The sequence below is a fragment of the Pseudorasbora parva genome, chromosome 25 (assembly GCF_024679245.1).
Source record: "Pseudorasbora parva isolate DD20220531a chromosome 25, ASM2467924v1, whole genome shotgun sequence".
Classification (NCBI taxonomy): domain Eukaryota; kingdom Metazoa; phylum Chordata; class Actinopteri; order Cypriniformes; family Gobionidae; genus Pseudorasbora; species Pseudorasbora parva.
The window spans coordinates 10,546,243-10,566,940 of NC_090196.1; the positions used below are offsets into that span (position 1 = coordinate 10,546,243).

General features: G+C 35.6%; 1 protein-coding gene across 3 annotated transcripts in view; it reads left to right on the forward strand.

Annotated features, from left to right (window-relative positions):
- The first annotated feature begins 3,143 nt into the window (after nucleotides 1–3,143).
- LOC137064868 (uncharacterized) overlaps nucleotides 3,144–20,698 on the forward strand; it is a 28,307-nt gene continuing 10,752 nt past the window's right edge. For all 3 annotated transcript variants that reach the window (XM_067436406.1, XM_067436407.1, XM_067436408.1), the window contains exons 1-3: nucleotides 3,144–3,353; nucleotides 3,734–3,775; nucleotides 18,893–18,957. Coding sequence is in view for 1 of the 3 variants with exons in the window: in XM_067436408.1 (XP_067292509.1) it covers nucleotides 3,308–3,353; nucleotides 3,734–3,775; nucleotides 18,893–18,957 (153 nt within the window). In the remaining 2 variants the exon portion in view is untranslated. The remainder of the gene's footprint in view (nucleotides 3,354–3,733; nucleotides 3,776–18,892; nucleotides 18,958–20,698) is intronic.

A 20,698-nucleotide genomic window follows, 5' to 3' on the forward strand; every position in this document is an offset into this window, starting at 1 on the left:
CTGACTCATATTTGGGATCTAAACCATTTGATACATTCAAAATATATCACTATAGTTTTTATTATTTTCTAAATCTACATTTTGAGCTTTGTCATTAGATCCACTATCAAGTATTATATATTTATGTATAAATGTATATTTTATATGTATGTACCTCCTCTACAGTAAAGCTCGATGAGCCTCGTCATGATTTGCTACTTGTACATTCTTTCGTTTTATGGCTGCACTAATTACTATGATTGATGCATCATGACTCAATATTGTTGCTCAAGAAAAAAAAAATCTTGGGTCACTAGCGAAAAATGTAATGTTTATTTAAAAAAAAGTTAGAAATCTAGCGTTCGTTACATTGTTGGTAATGAAAAGAACAATAAATACTTATTTTATTTTTTTATTAAGGGGAGGCTAGTGTATGACATCCCAGGTCTCTTAAGACCCGAGATATGCATTTAAGGGTTACAATAACTTTTTTTACTTCATTATTATATTCATTTATAATCCTGTATTGTCACGAGTACACTGTAAAAAAAAATCCTAAATTTACAGAAAATAACTCTAAATTTTTTACAGTATTTTTTTGTAATTTTTAATTATGTTTAAAACTATGTAAAATTACAAACAATATCTGTAAATTAACAACTTGACCATTATTTTAAGGATTATATCATTAATGACAAATTACAGTAATTCTTATTTTTTATACAAGAAAATTACTGTATTTTTTATATAATATTTTTCTGTTTTCATAAATTACATACAAATGCATGTAAAATTATAAATAATATCTGTAAATTAACAACTTGACCATTATTTTAATGAGTATATCATTCATGACAAATTACAGTAATTCTCAGTTTTTTTTATAAAGGAAATTACCTTATTTTTACAGTATTTGTTTCTATTTTCATAAATTACATAACAATTCATGCAAAATTACAAACAATATCTGTAAATTAACAACTTGACTATTATTTTAAGGATTATATCATTAATGTCAAATTACAGTAATTCTTATTTTTCTATACAGAAAAATTACTGTATTTTTTATATAGTATTTTTTCTGTTTTCATAAATTACATACAAATGCATGTAAAATTAAAATTAATATCTGTAAATTAACAACTCAACCATTATTTTAAGGATCATATCGTTCATGACAAATTACAGTATTTCTCAGTTTTTAATACAGGAAATTACCTTATTATTCATACAGTAATTTTTTCTATTTTCATAAATTACATTAAATTCATGTAAAATTACAAACAATATCTGTAAATTAACAACTTGACTATTATTTTAAGGACTATCATTAATGACAAATAACAGTAATTCTTATTTTTTATACAGGAAAATGAGTATTATTTATAGAGTAGATCTCTGTTTTCATAAATTTGATAAACATTAGGCTAATGTAAAATTACAAACAATATCTGTAAATTAATATTTTGACTGCAAGTTTTAGTATTAAATCATTAATGACAAATAACAGTAAATCAAATATTTATGAGAAAATCACTATATTATTTATATGGTATTTTTTCTGTTTTCTTAAATTATATACAAATTCAACTCTGGCCTAGATGAAGAAAGCCAAGAATTCTGACAAAAGTAAAATAAGTATCAGGAAAAAACAAACGATACACGTTTATTTTTGTCAAAACCTTGGAAAAAAACACATTTGAAAATAAAGCATTCTTCTATTAAATTCGGGAGTTAAAAGGGATGGTTCACCAAAAAAAAAAAAAAAAAAAATTGTCATTATTTACCCATCAAACCTGTACAAGTTTCTTTTTCTGTTTGAACACAGAAGATGTTATGAAGAATGTTGGTAACCAGACAGCTGACTGACTTCAAACTGACCTCCATAACTGTAGTCGATGACAGTCAGCTGTCTGGTTACCAACATTCTTCATAACATCTTCTGTGTTCAAACAGAAAAAGAAACTTGTACAGGTTTGGTGGGTAAATGATGGCATTTTTTGCCATGATTTGCACATAAGCATCAGAATTGGACTACAAAGCACGAATCCTGATGAATCACGTGTGCTTTTACATCACGTGGATGGCCGGGTGCGTGTGCGTGGCTTACCTGGGGAACACATGGCCCCAGGATGCACTATGGGAAGAAGGCGAGCCGGCGGAGGCAGTGTGATGCTTTGGGCAATGTTCTGCTGGGGAACCTTGGGTCCTGCCATCCATTTGGATGTTCCTTTAACACGTCCCACCTACCTAAGCATTGTTGTAGACCGTGTACACCCTTTGATGAAAAACGGTATTTCCTGGTGGCTGTGGCTGTGGCTCTTCCAGCAGATAATGCTCCTGACACAAAGCAGAAATGCTTCAGGAATGGTTTGAGTAGCACAACAACAAGTTTGAGGTGTTGTCTTGGCCTCAAAATTCCCCAGATCTCAATCCAATCGAGCATGTGGGATGTGCCGAACAAACAAGTCCGATCCATGGTGGCCCTGCCTTGCCACTTACAGGACTTAAAGGATCTGCTGCTAACATCTTAGGGGTCAGGGCTGTTTTAGCAGCAAAAGGGGGACCAACACAATATTAGGAAGGTGGTCATAAAGCCTCATCTGTATGTTGTAACTTGTATGGAATTATGGCAATATTAGCAAACAAGTTGCTTTGGACAGAGGATCCACCCTAAATCAACAAGTTATGTTATAGTGCCACACAGTAAAAGGGAAAATGAAAGTTGACAATAGGCAAGATTATTTCTAAAGGAAAGGTCAGTAATTTGTACAAATGTAAAAGGGTCATTATAGGTCACATGAATGTAACTGTAATGCTACCAAGATGCAGAAATTGAAATTAATACATTTCCAGTGTTTACACTGTATGTGTTTAGCAGAGTAGGGGTTGGTATATATATATATATATATATATATATATATATATATATATATATATATATATATATATATATATATATATATATATATATATATATATATATATATATATATATAACACAATTTAAACAATTCATTAATTAATTGTCTCTCTGTATTGCTTTGAGCATGATTGGTTATTCTGACTGTCATCCGGTATACTGGCCAATGACAAATGCGCGCGCCTTTTACAGTTCAAATTTGAATTAAGTTATACGTTTGTTGTAGAGTGAGTGTGTGCGCTGCTACTGCGCGGGCATCTGTAATGCAGTAACGTTAGCTAACGTTAACTTCGGTTCTGTTCGGTTTTACATGGATTTCTACATTGGTTATTTTTATTTTTTATATATTTTGGGCGAATTTAAGTTGCGGGATGTTAATGGAGGACAAACAAGAAAAAAATTCATATGGGCAACTTTTACCAACGTAACGGACATATTGGAACTGCAGAAGGTAAGTTAACTAGTTTTATTTTTATTTTTTAAAATCTTCTGTTACATCAAGAAAGTTATAATCAAATCGCGATTACCCCAATAACGACATTAGTAAGTTACATACTGTTATGCATTAACTACCAGCTATCGTTATTGTCGTTGTTTGCATGTGTTAATATTATAAGCTAGGTTTGAGAAGAAAAAAAAAATCAATATAGGAGTATATATATATATATATATATATATATATATATATATATATATATATATATATATATATATATATATATATATATATATATAATCAGTATATATAATCAATATATTAACATAATACCTATGTTAATAAGTTAGTTAAATAGCTAATATTGTTGTGTGTTTGTTTCCCTCATGAACCAGAAATTTTGGGAAGAAAATCCAGCCTCACGATCTTCAGGGATGGTGAGTATTGTAATAACTTACTAACACGAAGACAGTGAATTGATAACGTTACTGATATGCACAGTAACGTTAGTCATTTTATTGGAAGTTTGTCGTTATGTTAATATTTAATTTCATTTGTTGAAGATATGAAGGTCATTCGTGTGGGAGACAATACATGAAAACAGAAGTAACGTTTCACATGTAACGTTAATTCAGGTCTAGACAACATATGTGTGAGTAAATGATAAGAGAATTCTCATTTTTGGGTGAGTTTTGTTTTTAAGGGCTTGTTTCCAATCTTTGATTCATTAGATCATACTTTATATATTTTGGGGATCATAGTCATGTTTCCCTTGTGTGCATATAAACGTGGGGAACATAGGAATGACCCCCAATGAACCCAGAGGTGCCAAATTATAAGTGTTAAAGGGATAGTTCACCCAAAAATGAAAATTAGCCCATCATTTACTCACCCTCAAATTATAGGTGTATATGACATTCTTTTTTTAGACGAATAAAATCAGAGTATTATTTAAAAAGACCAGGCTAATTCAAGCATTATAATTGCAGTAATAGTTGTTCTGTTTTTGAAGTCCATAAAAACCTCTCCATCAAATAACGTGCTCCATGTGGCTCTGGGGTGTTAATTAAGGCCTTCTGAAGTGAATCGATGCATTTGTATAAGAAAAATATCCATATTTAAAACTTTATCAAGTAAAGTTCCAGCCAACCGCCTTCCGTGGAAAAGTGTTGAAAGTTAAAAGTGAAACTCAAGATGCGTACGTGACGTCATGACCAGCCTACCTTGTCGCATTAGTCTTTCGTTTGGCTGAGGCGCCCGCGCTTTCAACACTTTTTTTCCATAAAGTGAACACAGAAGTCAGTCGGCTAAAACTTTACTTTATGAAGTTTTAAATATGGATATTTTTCATACACAAAAGCATCGATTCGCTTCTGAGGGCCTTTATTAACCCCCCAGAGCACGTTATTTTACGGGCAGATGCATTTAAAAAAAAATTTTTTTATGGACTTCAAAAACAGAGCAACTATTACTACTAGTATAATGCTTGAATTAGCCTGGACTTTTGTAATATAATTTTATTCGTCTGGAAGAAGAATCATATACTTTCTAGGATGATTTGAGGGTGAGTAAATTATGGGCTAATTTTTATTTCTGGGTGAACTATCCCTTTAAACCCCTCCATTCAAATATAAAACTGCACATAGTGCCTCTGGCACAACCTGAATATGAATCCCTATTCTCTATGACTATTACATCATGCTGGCCGCTAAGATTTGTTACACTAGGGGTGTCACTCCCACAAAATATTCAAGGATGTTGTTCAGTAATTTAGTATTATTATGAATTCTGGTTAAAATCATTAACTTTGAATTTTCTGAACTTCGAAATAAGCACATTGCATGGCATCATTACTCCAGTCTTCAGTGTCACATAATTAAAATATGCTGATTTGCCATTGAGATTTGGGGAGTTTGGAGGCCAAGTCAACACCTCAAACCCTTTGCTGTGCTCCTCAAACCATTCCTGAAGCACTTCGCTTTGTGGCAGGGCACATTATCCTGCTGAAAGAGACCACAGCCACCAAGGAAAGGGTTTCCATGAAAGGGTGTAAATAGTCTGCAACAAGGTTATTATAGTTTTGCTTTTTTAAATTAGTTTTTATTTTATTATCGTTTTCAATTTTGCTACAAATTTCAGTTTAGTTTTAGTTAGTTTTACAAATGGTTTTGCTAGTTTTAGTTTAGTTTTTATTTTGCAAATACATTTCTATTTAGTTTTTATTTATTTAGTTTCAGTTTTAGTTTTAGTAATTATAGTTTAGCAGAGTTACCATAATGAAGTGTAGAGACCAAATCAAGGTTTTTAATTTCAGCAAAGTTTAATTAACAGATTAGAGTTTAATCTTACTAAACATCCTTAAGTGAAATAACTTGATAAACGAGCATTATTGTTTAAACCCAGGACGGTCTTACAAAACATGCATAAAGTTGGGTCTTCACCTTTGAGCAAAAAAGCTTGAGTCAAACTATGACCTATACAGGATCTATCTTAAAGAACAAAATAGATGCAACGTAAAATATAAAAGTAAAAATTATAAATTCCAGACAAACTCACTCATAACAGATGAAATATTGTTAAACAATTAAAAGCTTATTTTAATTTCTTCAGTAGTACAATGTAGGCTAGCAGTGTCTACACACTGTTTTGCTCTGTGTGTGTGTGTGTGTGTGTGTGTGTGTGTGTGTGTGTGTGTGTGTGTGTGTGTGTGTGTGTGTGTGTGTGTATGTGTGTATATATATATATGGTGAATTCAGGGATTGGGAGAATTTTTCCAAGTCATCCCAATGGCAAAATGTGTCCCAATCACCCTGAAATCATCCTATATTTATGAATCCTCCGTGCAGTTCACAAGACTCGTCAGAACTACAATCATTGGAATTTTTATGTGAGAAGAGCTAGAGTCCAATATAATGCCATTGCAGGATTCCTGTTCATCAATGATAAAATATTATGGGAAAACCCTTTTTTACTGTCAAATACATCATTTCCGCTGTTTATGTTGAAATTTAAGCTAAAGAGAATACAGCCAATGTTGTTAACGCATTTAATTAATTTAACGCCGTTAAGCCATGCTTTATGAATTAATACTAATGAGACACACTGGTTTCATGCGCATGCCAAACACATCATTCAGAGGCAAACAGCGGATGGAAAAAGTATCAAATGTGCATTTTAATCAATGTTTTACATCAATGATTTTGATTCTTTTGGAAGTGGCAGGGTAGCTTGCGCTATCTTTGAGAAGGGCTATGACAGCCGTGTCAAATCGGCCTTGATCTAAATAAGCTCATTAGTTTATTCTCTCAGCCGCCCTTCTTTCATCCCACTGTTTAAAACGGAATAAATGCTTTATTGCATCTATTCAGCTTTTTTGTATCAATGTGACTTTATTCCGAACCACAGTCACCTTGGATGTTATTCGAAGGACATCAGCAGGTCGCAGCAAATCAATTGTCTTTTTTTGCAAAACAAAAAGCAAATATTCAGTTCAGTCTGTATCATCTCGGCTTTCATTCTCATTTCCCTTTCATCCTCTTCCCCTTCCTGTTTCACTCTCATGGGTTTAAACCCTGCAGGCTCACTGCCTGTGTTCTTTGGATCTCGGAGGCGATGCAGATTTTGGCATTTACGGAGCTGCAGGCTGTTCAGGCGGCGCTTGAATAGGGAGTAGCACGAGAATGGGTTAAGATGGCAATGCCAACTGGTCAGAGACGCCTCTCTGGACCCCAGCAAACAATCACAGATCTCTTTCTAAAGCAGTGTTCACCGAATTGTGCATTTTTGAACAGGATTTCCTTCAAAGCTCAAGGCACAATGGACAAAACTGTCACATCTGGGCACAGACGCCGCAAGTGTCTCGGAGGAAAATACTGATCTAGGATCAGCCCTCGAATTTTCTACTCTGTGGGATGTGAAATTCATTTTGTTCGCTTCGAAAATTTTGTGCTTTGGATAACTTGACAAGCCACCAAATCCAATGCCATTGATATATCAACTAAAACATTACCTAAATACATTTATATGAATATAGTTTACATAAAGTTTTCTTTTCATCAAGATTTTAAAGGCCCACGGAAGTGCCTTGAAACGCATTATTCAGGCTACGTCTACACTAATCCGGATAAATTTAATAACAGAGTTTTCGTCTAAAAACGCTCCGCGTCCACACTATCATTTTCAATCATTTTACAAAAAAATGTTCATCTACACTGAAAAGTCTGAAAACGCTTACATCACCGTACTGCGCATGAGCAAATCCAAGACGCTTCGACTTGCGTCATTTCCGCTACTTGTTTATTTACTCTTTGAAATTTTGCTGCAATGTCGAGAAAAGGCACTGAGTTTTTAAAATGGGCAGACAGTGAGGTGGAGTTGTTGCTGCGAGTAACACATGAATATAGAGTGTGAAATGCTCATATGATTGCATCACATGGCTAAAAATGCGTCATCGTATTAAAAAGCCTCCGTTTTCATAGTCCACACTACGACGTGAAGACAACGTTTTCAAATTTATCCACTTTGGAGAGCGTTTTCAAAACGATACGTTTTCATTGACTGTCTCTTTCAACGCTGTCTCAGTGTGGACGGAAGGCCAAAACGGAGAGAAAAATATAAGTTTTCAAATGAAAACATATTAGAATGGACATGGCCTCAATGTGTTGACGTAATTTCCGCTGAAACGGCTCCAGCTGTTTGCAGCTCCTTCCCTTTTTTTGAGACAGCCAATAGCGTTTCGTTAACATATGTTTGACTAGAGCCTTTCTGTTTGGTAAAGCCAGTTTCGTCGAGCTGTTTATCATCATAATCTCCTCCATATCACTTTCAAATGCAGCTTTCTGTGCAGAATTCGAATGGGTCCGTTATGTTTTGTTGTCTGACTTTTGTTTGCCAACTCGTGCATATGATCCGCGCTGCGTTCTCGTATCTGTAGTCTAACTTTAGACCAGAGCCGTTGGTATGTGTGTGCTGCTGCAGTGCGTGAAACTAACGTGGAAACAAACTTCATTCGCCTCAACTGATTGTTTCCTATCGCATATATAGGAGTGTGTGCTATGTGCCTTTCACCATGTAGAAATGAGTAAATGTGTGAACAACTGACCGATTTCAGCCGCAGCTTCAGCACTGTAGGGGCGGGCTTTAGATTCTAGAGAGCCTTTTTGATTGGACAGGAGATTTAAAGAGATGGTCAAGTCTGCGATGATGTCATCAAAATCTGTCATTTGTTTTAACAGAAGTCAGAGGCTGTACGTTTTGAATGCTCATATCTCCTAAATCCAAATGTTGTCATTGTTTTGGAACACACCAGCTTATTCGTAACTTTAAAGCTAACATAGTCATACTAAATTAATTTTGATTTCAGTGGGCCTTTAAGCTATAATGTAGTAGTATATACACTGCAGTATATCTCATTTCTCTAGTTTAGGAGTCGGAATGTTTTTTGACCAAAGAGTTGTTTTTTCATTTATGCAGAGTCATTTTCCAAAAGAGCCATAGTAAAAACATTACATAATATTATTTAAGACAAAAAAAAAAAAAAAAAATCCAATAAAATTTAAGCAATACAATTAGGGGTTCAAACACAAAGTGCTGAAACTCTAATGTTATTCTTAATTTTCTCATGATGCATCATTCTCCACCTTAAACTGACCAGGCAGACTTGAAACTTTTAGAGCTGGTAGTACTCACACCGACTACAAAGTCACAGAGGTGTGCCCTGCTTGGCCTGACGGGGTGCTACAGCGGTCAAAAGTATGAAATGGCTCATAACTCCTAAACTGTTAGGCATAGGCTCAAGCGTCTTATATTTAGCTATTTGGTCCACAGACAGTTAAAACAAACAAATATGCAAGATGCAATATGGAATTAATTGTGCAGGGCTTTCACTGTGAGGTTGCTAACGACTGAAGAGCATAATACTCTTCTTCTTCTGTGTGTTTGGGGGTGAGAGAGAGAGAGAGAGAGAGAGAGAGAGAGAGAGAGAGAGAGAGAGAGAGAGAGAACACACCCCTCTACTGTGTTTACTTGGCATGTTGATGTATTTCTGAGTTTATTTGTCCGTTTAGAGACGTTTGTACGTGATGTTTGCACTCGGAGCAGGCGGACAGCATCCTGTCAGTATAATTCTGTTCTCTTTTGCAGCTTATCGTGCTTTTAATATTTATTTTCAAAATAAAGATCATCCAGCTCTTTTCTTTCTCATCCATTTATATTTCTTTATTGGTAACTTCAAACAGCATCATCAACTGAAATCTGCACAGATTATCACAGATATTTATAGGACATAATAGCTCTCTGTGGCAAAAGCGCATGTACCCGCAGCTTAAATTTTTCGAAATGTCTCTTTGCACAGCAAAGCACCAGCTTCAATAAAAGGTTGATATCTGATATCTACATATAGGGTATGTGGCTTTTTTAAGGGTTCAAATTGTTCAGATACGGTTTTACAGGTCCATTTACAAGCCCAGAAATTGTCCCTAGGATGTAATGGTCTGTTTTTGCTTTATTTGGAAGGGTCATGAATATTAATGTGGAGTTCGGCTCTGATTGGCTGTTTCACTGCGCGGCTCAGTTTAGTAACAGAAACACCTCTACTGTATATCATCCATCATGGAGTGATTATGCATCTAACCTTGTGTTCGATCCTGTTCCTGAAGAAGATAAAGATTTTGAGGAACAACCAATTGTTTTGAGATTGGAAATGGACACTTTTGAGTGGTAAATTTAGTATTTATTTTCAGTAAGACCTGCAAAACGTAACGTCAGTACTATAACTTCAGCCTACATGTGACCTAGCATATAACATTGACTTTACACGTTAACTTATATTGTCAGCAGTCACAACTTTGTTTTTAGCATTTAAAAAAAAAAAAAAAAATCACTGTAATGTGTCACCGTTTGATTTTTACAATGATAGCTTCTTCACTTTGATTCACAAACTCTAAACAGTGAACTGGGTAACGTTAGTGCACAATTATGTTGTTTGTACAGTACAGTAGCCTACAGTTTTTTTTTTTTTTTTTTTTTTTTTAAACAAATTGACAATGCCTTGTAAAATTACTACCGTTTCAGCTTAAGTGGTGGAGATTTCATTAGCTAGAAGGATCGCGTGAGCGATCTGTAAGCAACTAATCTAACATAGTTAGCTTCTGAGATGTGTGTTATGATGAAAATAGCCTATAGGCTTAACTATAATTATATCCGACAAAAGGGATTGCCATATGTATCTACGGTTGTATTTTGTAGATTTGTATGACAACACTGCCAGGAAATAATATTAACTTTGACATTTGTCATACTGATGCATACTACTAGGAGTTTCCAATTATTACTGTACTTGCATCTTGCGTTGGCTCTAGACAACACAGGGGATATTATCGTTCATGTTGTCTCACTAAGAAACTTCCAGTTTAATCAGAAATTGTTTAGACAGTCAATAAGTGGATAAAATCACTACTTACTGCTCACGGGGATATGCTAAATGTTATTAAAAATGTTGAAAAAACCCTTTATATTCACTTTCATTTGTATACATTTACATTTACGCATTTGGCAGATGCTTTTATCCAAAGCATCTGCCAAATGCGTAAATGAAATTCTGTTTCATGCATACTGAGCTTTTTACACTGTTAAAGACTTGGATTCCCATCCTAAACATAGACAAAGTTTCAAAAACTAAGTTGGACGTTTGATGGAGTATTTCTGTGTCAAAAAAACCTTCCGGATTCTCACGCAGAAATGACGGGAAGCGTCACAACATCACGTTTCGGTTGTGTCGCAAAAGTGGATCTCCATGGTCACTGCTGTCACAGGACTTCACGAAATCAACAATGTTACCAAAGAAGTGTGTTTTTGAGGGAGCGGTCCCAGCGATAAAGGTTCACGGTCGTGCTTTGGAAACAAGCGGTGAGTCAAACTGCTTCAAATGTCTATGTTGTTGGCTATCGTCGCGTAAGTAAACATCAGTAAACAACACGATCGTGTATAATGTTAGTTAATTTTTCAATGGAGCATGCGATCTATGGTGTGTGTTTAAATACATTTGTTTAGCTGACCAATATAGGTGTCAGTTTGTTTATTGTAAAATCACCCAAACATAAACCTAGCGTTCTCACAAAGCGGGCTTCTTCATTCAAATGCGCTAACGGTTACTCCATTGTTGTTCTATGTATAACGTTACACTAGTCTGACGTGCAAAATTGTTTTGCTTGCTACTGCTAATGTTTAGTCGCATACAATAGTTTATAAACTAAATCGTGTCATCATAAACCACGAGTTAACACACACAAATGTTGACAGGCCACTAAATACAGTCCATACCACAGAGACGGACGTCCTGATGTTCTCCTGTTCAATTTATTTCAGCCTCTGGATCTGATTCTGGATCATATATGTATTAGTTGAATCTGATTTATAGCTATGGTTTATTAAGGGTAGCGTTTTCTTCTCCACGCTTGAGGACGTCACAGCTTTGTGCCCGCTCGTCATTCTTTAGCTCCGCCCACACGATTTCCGGAAAGACTCGATACAGCCTATATTTATTTTATAAGTATAATAAAACTAAAGACTTTTTGGAGATATGAAGGATGCAATACTACTCTATAGGTACTCAAGACTGACATGAGATTGACTGAAACTGAGTGTTTCACCCCCCTTTTAAACGCCTCAGACGTAAAGTTATCCACTGTCAAAGTGATGCAAAAATGAATGGGAGTCAATGGAATGCTAACAGCAGGTGATGGCTTGGTTAGCAATGGCAGCCCCTAGGGGTGGTACGCTTTGCGAGTCCTAGATTACCCCTTTGATTTACACTCTTAAACCTAGCCATACCATCAAACCTGTCCCTAACCTTACCTGTATCCAAACTCAATAGCAAATAAGATTTGCAATACAACATGTGCTCAATAACTTAATTTTTACATTATATTGTATGTAAGTAAATTGTACTTAAAGACAGCTAATATACAGTTCACAAAACCCAGACTCCTAATTAATGAGTTCATAAAACCTTAAAGTATAATAATTATAAAATAACAAGAAAACACTGTCCCTGACAGTTACATATGCTGCATCTACATACACAAATAAGTTATTATATTCTTCTTAACACTGAAAATGTCCCTTTATTATGATTAACTGTCAAATCGAACATACACATTTTGTTACTTAATTAACCTGTTAACTGTCAGTTTCCCAGTAGTTGTGCTTTATTTATTAAACATGAAAAAAAAGAAAAGAAAAAAGAATCCGCACACCAAACAAATTCAAAGTTCAAGGTCCGTTGAAAAACACAGTTTACTGAAGATGAAACATGAAAGATGATAACAAAATACCAAAGTGCACTAACAAAAATGTGACTGTGCACAAAAAAACATAACAAATAAATAATCAATCCATCTTGGACTATCATCAGTGCTAAATGCTTATCAACGTTTGCACAGATTTATGTTTTGGCTGGAGGCAGTAAAAGCATAGTTTTCAAAACCATTCACTTTGAAACCGTTTTCAAAAGCTTGCATTTTCAAGCCCTCAAAACGCTGTTGTTGTGCAAATGAACAGCCAAAAAATCAGAAGCAGTGTCGTGTAAACATATACTTTTTTAATGATGATGGAGTATGTTTTTAGCCTAAGGCCTTAGGCTACAAACATTCTCCATCATCATTAAAAATCATTAAAAAATCATTAAATCAATAATAGCATTAATATTCTTTGCCAGTTTATGTATTGCCTTTTTATTATATATCACAGTTTTTAGTAATGATTATAAATTATGTATCACCATATAATATTGAAAGCTTAAACACTAAACCTTCATCCTGAGCAAACCGTTTTAAAATTTGACATTGTATTACAATAAAAGTGGAACTAAATCCTTTTAGGGGGCTCAATTTTTGAGATATCAACTTCTGATTTGGAACACAACTTTAAACATTTGGCATTTTATTTTAATTTGAAAGAGTTTAATTTTAGACATTTTTAAATATACAATGGAAGCCAACCTCGGGTCTGTATTCCAAAGAATTTATGAATTACAACCATTTGAGCTCAGATCTACACTATATTGCCAAAATTATTATAGGGGTATATTGACACCACTCCAAATAATTTAATTCAGGTGTTCCAATGACATGGCCACAGGTGTATAAAATCAAGCACATTGGCATGCAGACTGCTTCTACAAACATTTGTGAAAGAATGGGTCGCTCTCAGGAGCTCAGTGAATTCAAGCATAGTACTGTGATAGGTTACCTGTGCAATATGTCCATTCAGGAAATTTCCTCAATATTAAATATTCCACGGTCAACTGTTAGTAGTATTTTAAAAAAGTGAAAGCAATTTGGAACAACAGCAATGGCCTCTTCCTGTTCCAACATGACTGCACACTAGTGCACAAAGCAAGGTCCATAAAGACATGGATGAGAGAGTTTTGGTGTGGATGAACTCGACTGGCCTTGACCTCAACACAACTGAACACCTTTGGGATGAATCAGAGCGGAGACTGCAAGGCAGGCCTCCTGTCCGACATCAGTGCCTGACCTCACAAATGTGCTTCTAGAAGAATGGTCAAAAATTCCCATAAACACACTCCTAAACCTTGTGGAAAGCCATTCCAGAAGAGTTGAAGCTGTTAAAGGGTGGGCCAACTCCATAATAAACCATATGGATTAAAAATGGGATGTCATTAAAGTCCTTGTACATGTAAAAGAAGGCATCCCAAAACTTTTGGCATTATAGTGTATGTTCAAAAGATAACAGGTACAACACTTTTTCTAACTTAAAAGTTTAAAGGTCCACTGAAATCAAAATCCAATTTTTTTTTAGCTTTTAGTATGACTGTGTTAGCCTTAAAGTTCTGAATAAGCTGGTATATTCCAAAACTATGACAAAATTTGCATTTAGGAGAAATAAGCATTCAAAATTTCCGATCTCCCACTTCCTATAAAACGAATCTCAGATTTTGGTGACATCATCGCAGACTTCACTTTCTCATCAAATCTTCTGTCCAATCAAAATGCACTCTAGAATCTAAAGCCCGCCCCCTACACTGCTGAAGCTGAAATCGGTCAGTTGTTAACACACATTTACTAATTTCTACATTGTGAAAGGCACACTATATATGTGATAGGAAACAATTCAGTGTAAATATGCTTTCATTTGAGGCGAATTAAGTCTGTTTTCACGTTAGTTTCACACACTGCACACACCCCAACGGCTCTGGTCTAAATTTAGACTACAGACACGAGAGCGAGTCCGCGCAGACAAACATATTGGACCCATTTGAATTCTGCACAGAATGCTGCATTTCAAAGAGATATGGAGGAGATTATGATGAAAAACAGTTAGACAAAACTGGCTTTACCAAACAGAGAGAGAAGGTCCGCTCTTGCGCTCTAGTAAAACTGTATATTAACGAAATGCTATTGGCTGTTTCAAAAAAGGGGAGGAGCTGCTAACAGCTGGAGCCGTTTCAGGGGAAATTATGTCAACACATTGAATAATGCGGCGTGTTTCCAGGCACTTCAGTGAGCCTTTAAAAAAATGTACTTCTAGTTGGGGCACTGGTTTTCAATGATGGTTTTTAAGGTCATGCAGAATAAGGCCATATCCTAGTAATAGGCATGCTCATAAGCAACTAGTTAATAGTTAATAACTGAACCTTAAAATAAAGTGTTATCTTTTCAAATATGTCAATTCTTAAGTGGTAATTTTCTGAAAATGAAACTCACTTAGACAATGACAAGATGTTTTAATTGGATTTAATTGAATTCATATTGATTGTTTCGATATCATTTTAATGGTTTATGTTAACAGTCTAAATTTTGGTCTTTTCCATCCAGTCAAATTATGAAAAAAACGGTATTTTTCTTTGATTACAACAAAAATGGTCCAATATATTTCACAACTTTTTAGTGTTTGCATCTTGTTTGTAAGTAATCAAGAGTGTGATGTTTAGTGTATATCTCCCTTCATTTAAATGTATTTGTTTATAGACCATAATTACACATTTAGACTAAATCAGTAGTTTAAAGTTGAGCTGTACTTTGATCTTCACATTAATTATTAATGAAGCAAAAAAACTCATACGATCCCTAAAGTCCTTACAGGATTTTGTTTAAACTTGAACTGGAATAAATATGTTTGAACATGATTAGCCTGTGGTTTCATGCATAGTTTATTAACATGTTCTTTTGAAAGTGAAAATAAAAATAAATACATTTTATATGGCAATTTTTGAAAGTAAATAAACATATTTATTAAAGCTAGTATTTTATTACAAGCCTTTTTAACTTTCTAACACTGTTGGGAGAGTTCTTAAAGTCCTCAAGTCACTATATATATAAACACTGCATTATTAGAGCAAATACATGTGTGTGTGTGTGTGTGTGTGTGTGTGTGTGTGTGTGTGTGTGTGTGTGTGTGTGTGTGTGTGTGTGTGTTTCCTGTAAAGCCTACATTATGGAGACAAATTGTCCCCACAAAGATGGCAATATCAGAAATCCTTGTCCTTGCAAGGGAACTTTTTGTCCCCACAAGGAACACTTGTTCACAGTAGTTTGGTTTGATTTAAACAAACCCTGGTGCAAATGCTCTGTTAGTGTGGTTTATTTGAACATAAGTTAACACTGCCATCCAGACCCTGCTGTGCACCAAACAAGCAGACCGAGACCAGTAAAAAGATGGGTCTCGATCTGCTTCCAAACTAACTCTGATGCGGTTCGAATGATATATAAACGCAACAGAAACCCAAGACTTGTGTTTGTGTGTGTGACGGAGGGATTCCTGCCGCTGTTTTGACTCCTTTAAACATTTTATAAGCTCTTCACGAGTTATCAGCTTGTCAAAATGCAATCATGTGCAGGCTATGCACACACAAAGAGCTCATTTATCCCAACACACAGCATTGTTTTCGATGCTCAGTAAGTTCTGTCTCAAAATAGGCAATATGTCATAAAAGCTCACCAATCAGATTGTGAACATATCCCTATGTCTTTAGATTTGGTATCTTTTGGTTTGGTGATAAAAATTCCAATCTAAACAATAATCGGACCAGGCCTAAATGTTTTTTGGGTTTTTTTGGGGGGTCTGGACCAAATGAACCGAACAAACCAAACTGCAAGTGTGAACACACCCTAAAAATGCAGAACGTTTTCTGTGGTGGGAAGGTTTAGGGGTACGGTTAATGTAAAACTCTTTGTCTATAGAATGTCCCCATAAAACATGGAAACAAACGTGTGTGTGTGTGTGTGTGTGTGTGTGTGTGTGTGTGTGTGTGTGTGTGTGTGCACATGTTTTTCTAGCCTGGTGAGGACTTCAAACTGAATGCACACAGACTCATGGGGCCTCGTGTCACCGTGGGGACCTAAATTGAGGTCCCCATGGGTACAAAAGCTTATAAATCATACATAATGAGTTCTTTTGAAAATGTAAAAATGTAGAAAGTTTCCTGTGATGGGTAGGTTTAGGGGCAGGGGGAGTGTAGGGGGATAGAATATATGGTTTGTATGGTATAAAAACCGTCTATATGGCAAGTCCCCACAAAGATAGCGCACCAGACATGTGTGTGTGTGTGCGTGCGTGTGTGTGTGTGGGTGTGTGTTTGTTGTGCTATAATTGTAAAGGGGACCAATGTCCTCACTTATCTAGTAAAATATTATGATAACTGATAAGTAAGGACATTTGGCTGGTCCTCACTAGTTAAAAAGGCTTATAAATCGGCCAAAACATGTTTTTATTTAAATCTATTGTTTTGCACGTTCTTGGGATGGGTAGGTTTAGGGATAGGAATTGAGTTAGGAGATATAAAATATCATTAACCTGATATAAAATCAATGGAAGTCCATGCAATGTCCTCACTTATATAGTGAAACAAACCTGTGTGTGTGTGTGTGTGTGTGTCCTGGCATTCCCTACTTTGTGGGGAAATGTCTCCACACAGATAATAATATTATTAGTAGTAAATGATTATGATAACACCTTTGAGCCTGTCAATATTATGCAAACATGAAATCTCAAACGCACAGTAGGCTAGTAACGTTTATAGTTGCTGACTTTTGCGCCTGCGTCTCTCGTCTCGTAAGAAACGGCATTCTAAAACAGTGAGCTTAAAAGAAGTTCAACGTGCATCTCATTACCTTGTGTTATTTCCCCTTTCACTGCCACGGACGCATTGATTCTTTGTGAACTCCCGTTTAGGACTGGCGATGTGTTGCCTGTCTGCACGCGTCCGTCACAGGACAGCGGTTAATCTCCTCAGCTCACTTCACGCGCAGTTGCGCAATAGACACTCCCTCAACCGCCACAGTCAGATTTTCCACCACATTAAAGAGAGCTTATTAACAACGAAAACGAATATTTATTTTTGCTAATTATTATTTTATTTCAGTTAGTTTTTTAGTAAGAGTGGTTAGTTTCGTTTAGTTTTAGTTTTTTATTTATTCAGATTTTTAAATTTTATTTCAGTTTACGAAAATGTTTTTTGACCAATAGTTTTAGTCTTAGTTTCAGTTTTCGTTTACGAAAATAACCTTGGTCTGCAACAATGCTTAGGTAGGTGGACGTGTTAAAGTAACATCCACATGGATGGCAGGCCCCAAGGTTTCCCAGTAGAAAATTGCCCAAAGCATCACACTGCCTCCGCCGGCTCGCCTTCTTCCCATAGAGCATCCTGGTGCCACGTGTTTCCCAGGTAAGCGACACACCCGGCCATCCACGTGATGTAAAAGAACACGTGATTCCTCAGACCAGTCCACCTTCTTCCATTGCTCCGTGGTCCAGTTCTGATGCTCACATGCCACTGTTGGTGCTTTCGGCGGGGTCAGGGGTCAGCATGGGCACCCTGACTGGTCAGCGGCTATGCCGCCCCATACGCAACAACCTGCGATGCTCTGTGTATTCTGACCCCTTTCTATCTGAACCAGCATTAACTTCTTGAGCAGTTTGAGCTCCAGTAGCTCGTCTGTTTGATCAGACCACACGGGCCAGCCTTCACTCCCCACGTGCATCAATGAGCCTTGGCCGCCCATGACCCTGTGGCCGGTTCTCCACTGTTCCTTCCTTGGAGCACTTTTGATAGATCCTGACCACTGCAGACCGGGAACAGCCCACAAGAGCTGCAGTTTTGGAGATTCTCTGAGCCGGTTGTCTAGCCATCACAATTTGGCCCTTGTCAAACTCGCTCAAATCCTTACACTTGCCCATTTCTCCGGCTTCTAACACATCAACTTTGAGGACAAAATGGTTACTTGCTGCTCACTTTAATTTTCACTATATATATATATATATATATATATATATATATATATATATATATATATATATATATATATATATATATATATATATATATAAATTATTTTTTATTTTTTTAGCAACACAAAAATATGATGTAGCTTGTGCTTGTCTTTGAGAGATGAAAATTATGTTTGACTGCCTGTTTCTTTCCAAGTATTTTTGACATTTCCTTTTCCAACTGTGATAACTGCTAATGATAAAACTTTAAAAGTAGATAAAGCTAATTTTAACTTTATTTTTTATTTTATTTTCCTTTTCTTTAGATCAAGCATCGGAACAATGTTTGCAGGGCAGAACAGGTACCAACAGAGAAACAAGTACATCACTAGTAAGTATCAATGCAGTATATAAAACCATAGACCATAAAGGTATAATGCACTACAAAATGCACTATTTTCCCTCCATCATGCAATCCCAGCTTTCCACAGATTGTTGGAAAAGTGATTCATCTTTGTGAGTCCATATAGGCATACAGTGTGTGCATAATTACACAAGGTGATATTCTGATCTTATTTCCAAGCACATTTTACCCATTTCACACAAGTGTGCCACACAAGTCCTGAAAACTGACTTGTTGTCCATCTTTTTTACAGTCTATGATTCCACACCATATTAATCTTGATAACTACTATTAATTTATTAAATCATTTATAAGGGATGTATAATTAAAGAAGGCTGAAAGTGAAAAAGGCTAAAAGGTAAAATGGGCTAAAAAAGAGATTTAACTCAGACTGAAGAGTCAAAAATTATTAAAATGGAATGATGCAATACTAATGCAATAATCAAAATTAAGGTGTGACCATTGGACAGCAAAATGCTTATTGATTCAGCAGGGTCAAAACAGGCCAATTTTCCAGAACTGCAACCGAGTCTCCTGAAGTGCAAGGTGTCAGGATCTCAGACACTTCAGTTAGGTAAAGAATCCTAAAAAACACCATTTAATAAGAATCAAACATGAAGACATACATAATAGACAGATTGAGAGTGACTCTTGTGATTCTTATTAAGTGGGGGTCATATTTCAGGGTTCTTAAAAGTCTCTGATATCCTGACACCTTGCACTTCTGGAGATTACTATCTAGGTTGCAGTTCTGGTGGTGTCTGGTCCTGTGGTTCTGGAGACTAAAGGGTTCCTGATGGTTCACAAGTAATTCACCTTAATTCATGTTTTAGAAGTTAATGTATTTTCTTCACCTGTTTTTTTATGACCCTGCTGAATCGATGTTTTGCTGTCCAATGGGCATGCCTTAATTGTGCAATTTCTAGTACTGCATTAGTATTGCATCTTTCTCATGGGTATTTAAAAAAAGGACGTTTGAGTCTAAGTTAAATCCTTTTTTTTGCCCAGTTTATCTATAAATGAAAACCTGTGTAATAATGATGCACACCTGAATACAAGACATTTTTCACCCCGAGCCTTTCTTAAAAAATATATATCACTTATAATTTTGGGTTTGAATTGGTAAAATGTGCTTAGAAAAATAAATCTGAATATAAACTTGCATTATACTAAAGCATGCTCCAGAAACTACATAATAATAATAATAAGTTATCTTCACTTATCATGTGAGCTTCACAATTCTCTTGGATTATTGTCATGATGTGTGTACTGACGTGTTTGTTAAAAAAATGTTATACAAATGACAATAATTTATCGAAACAATCCCTGTTTGCAAAATTCTACGAAAACAACTAAATAACTGTATTAATACATTCTAGACAAGTGATTTAGCAATTTCATTGGTAAAGAAAGCCTACTTGTCTGCGCACATATGCATTCAAACACGCATACCAATAAACTAAGCATGTAATGCGCATGTGTGTCCATCACCATTAAGTTTACACAGAGATAACGGTATTGTTTTCAAAAACATTGTGTTTTCAGGCCACCAGAACTCCATTGTTGTGTAAATGAATGTCCAAAACGCGTTGTGTAAACGTCCCCTTATAAAGCATATATTTAAAAAAAAACAAACTTGTCATTTTTTAATTGAATTTGCCTAATTAAACTCATCTTAACCACCTAATCAAGGTTTTCAGGACTACCAGAAAATTCCAGGCAGATGTTT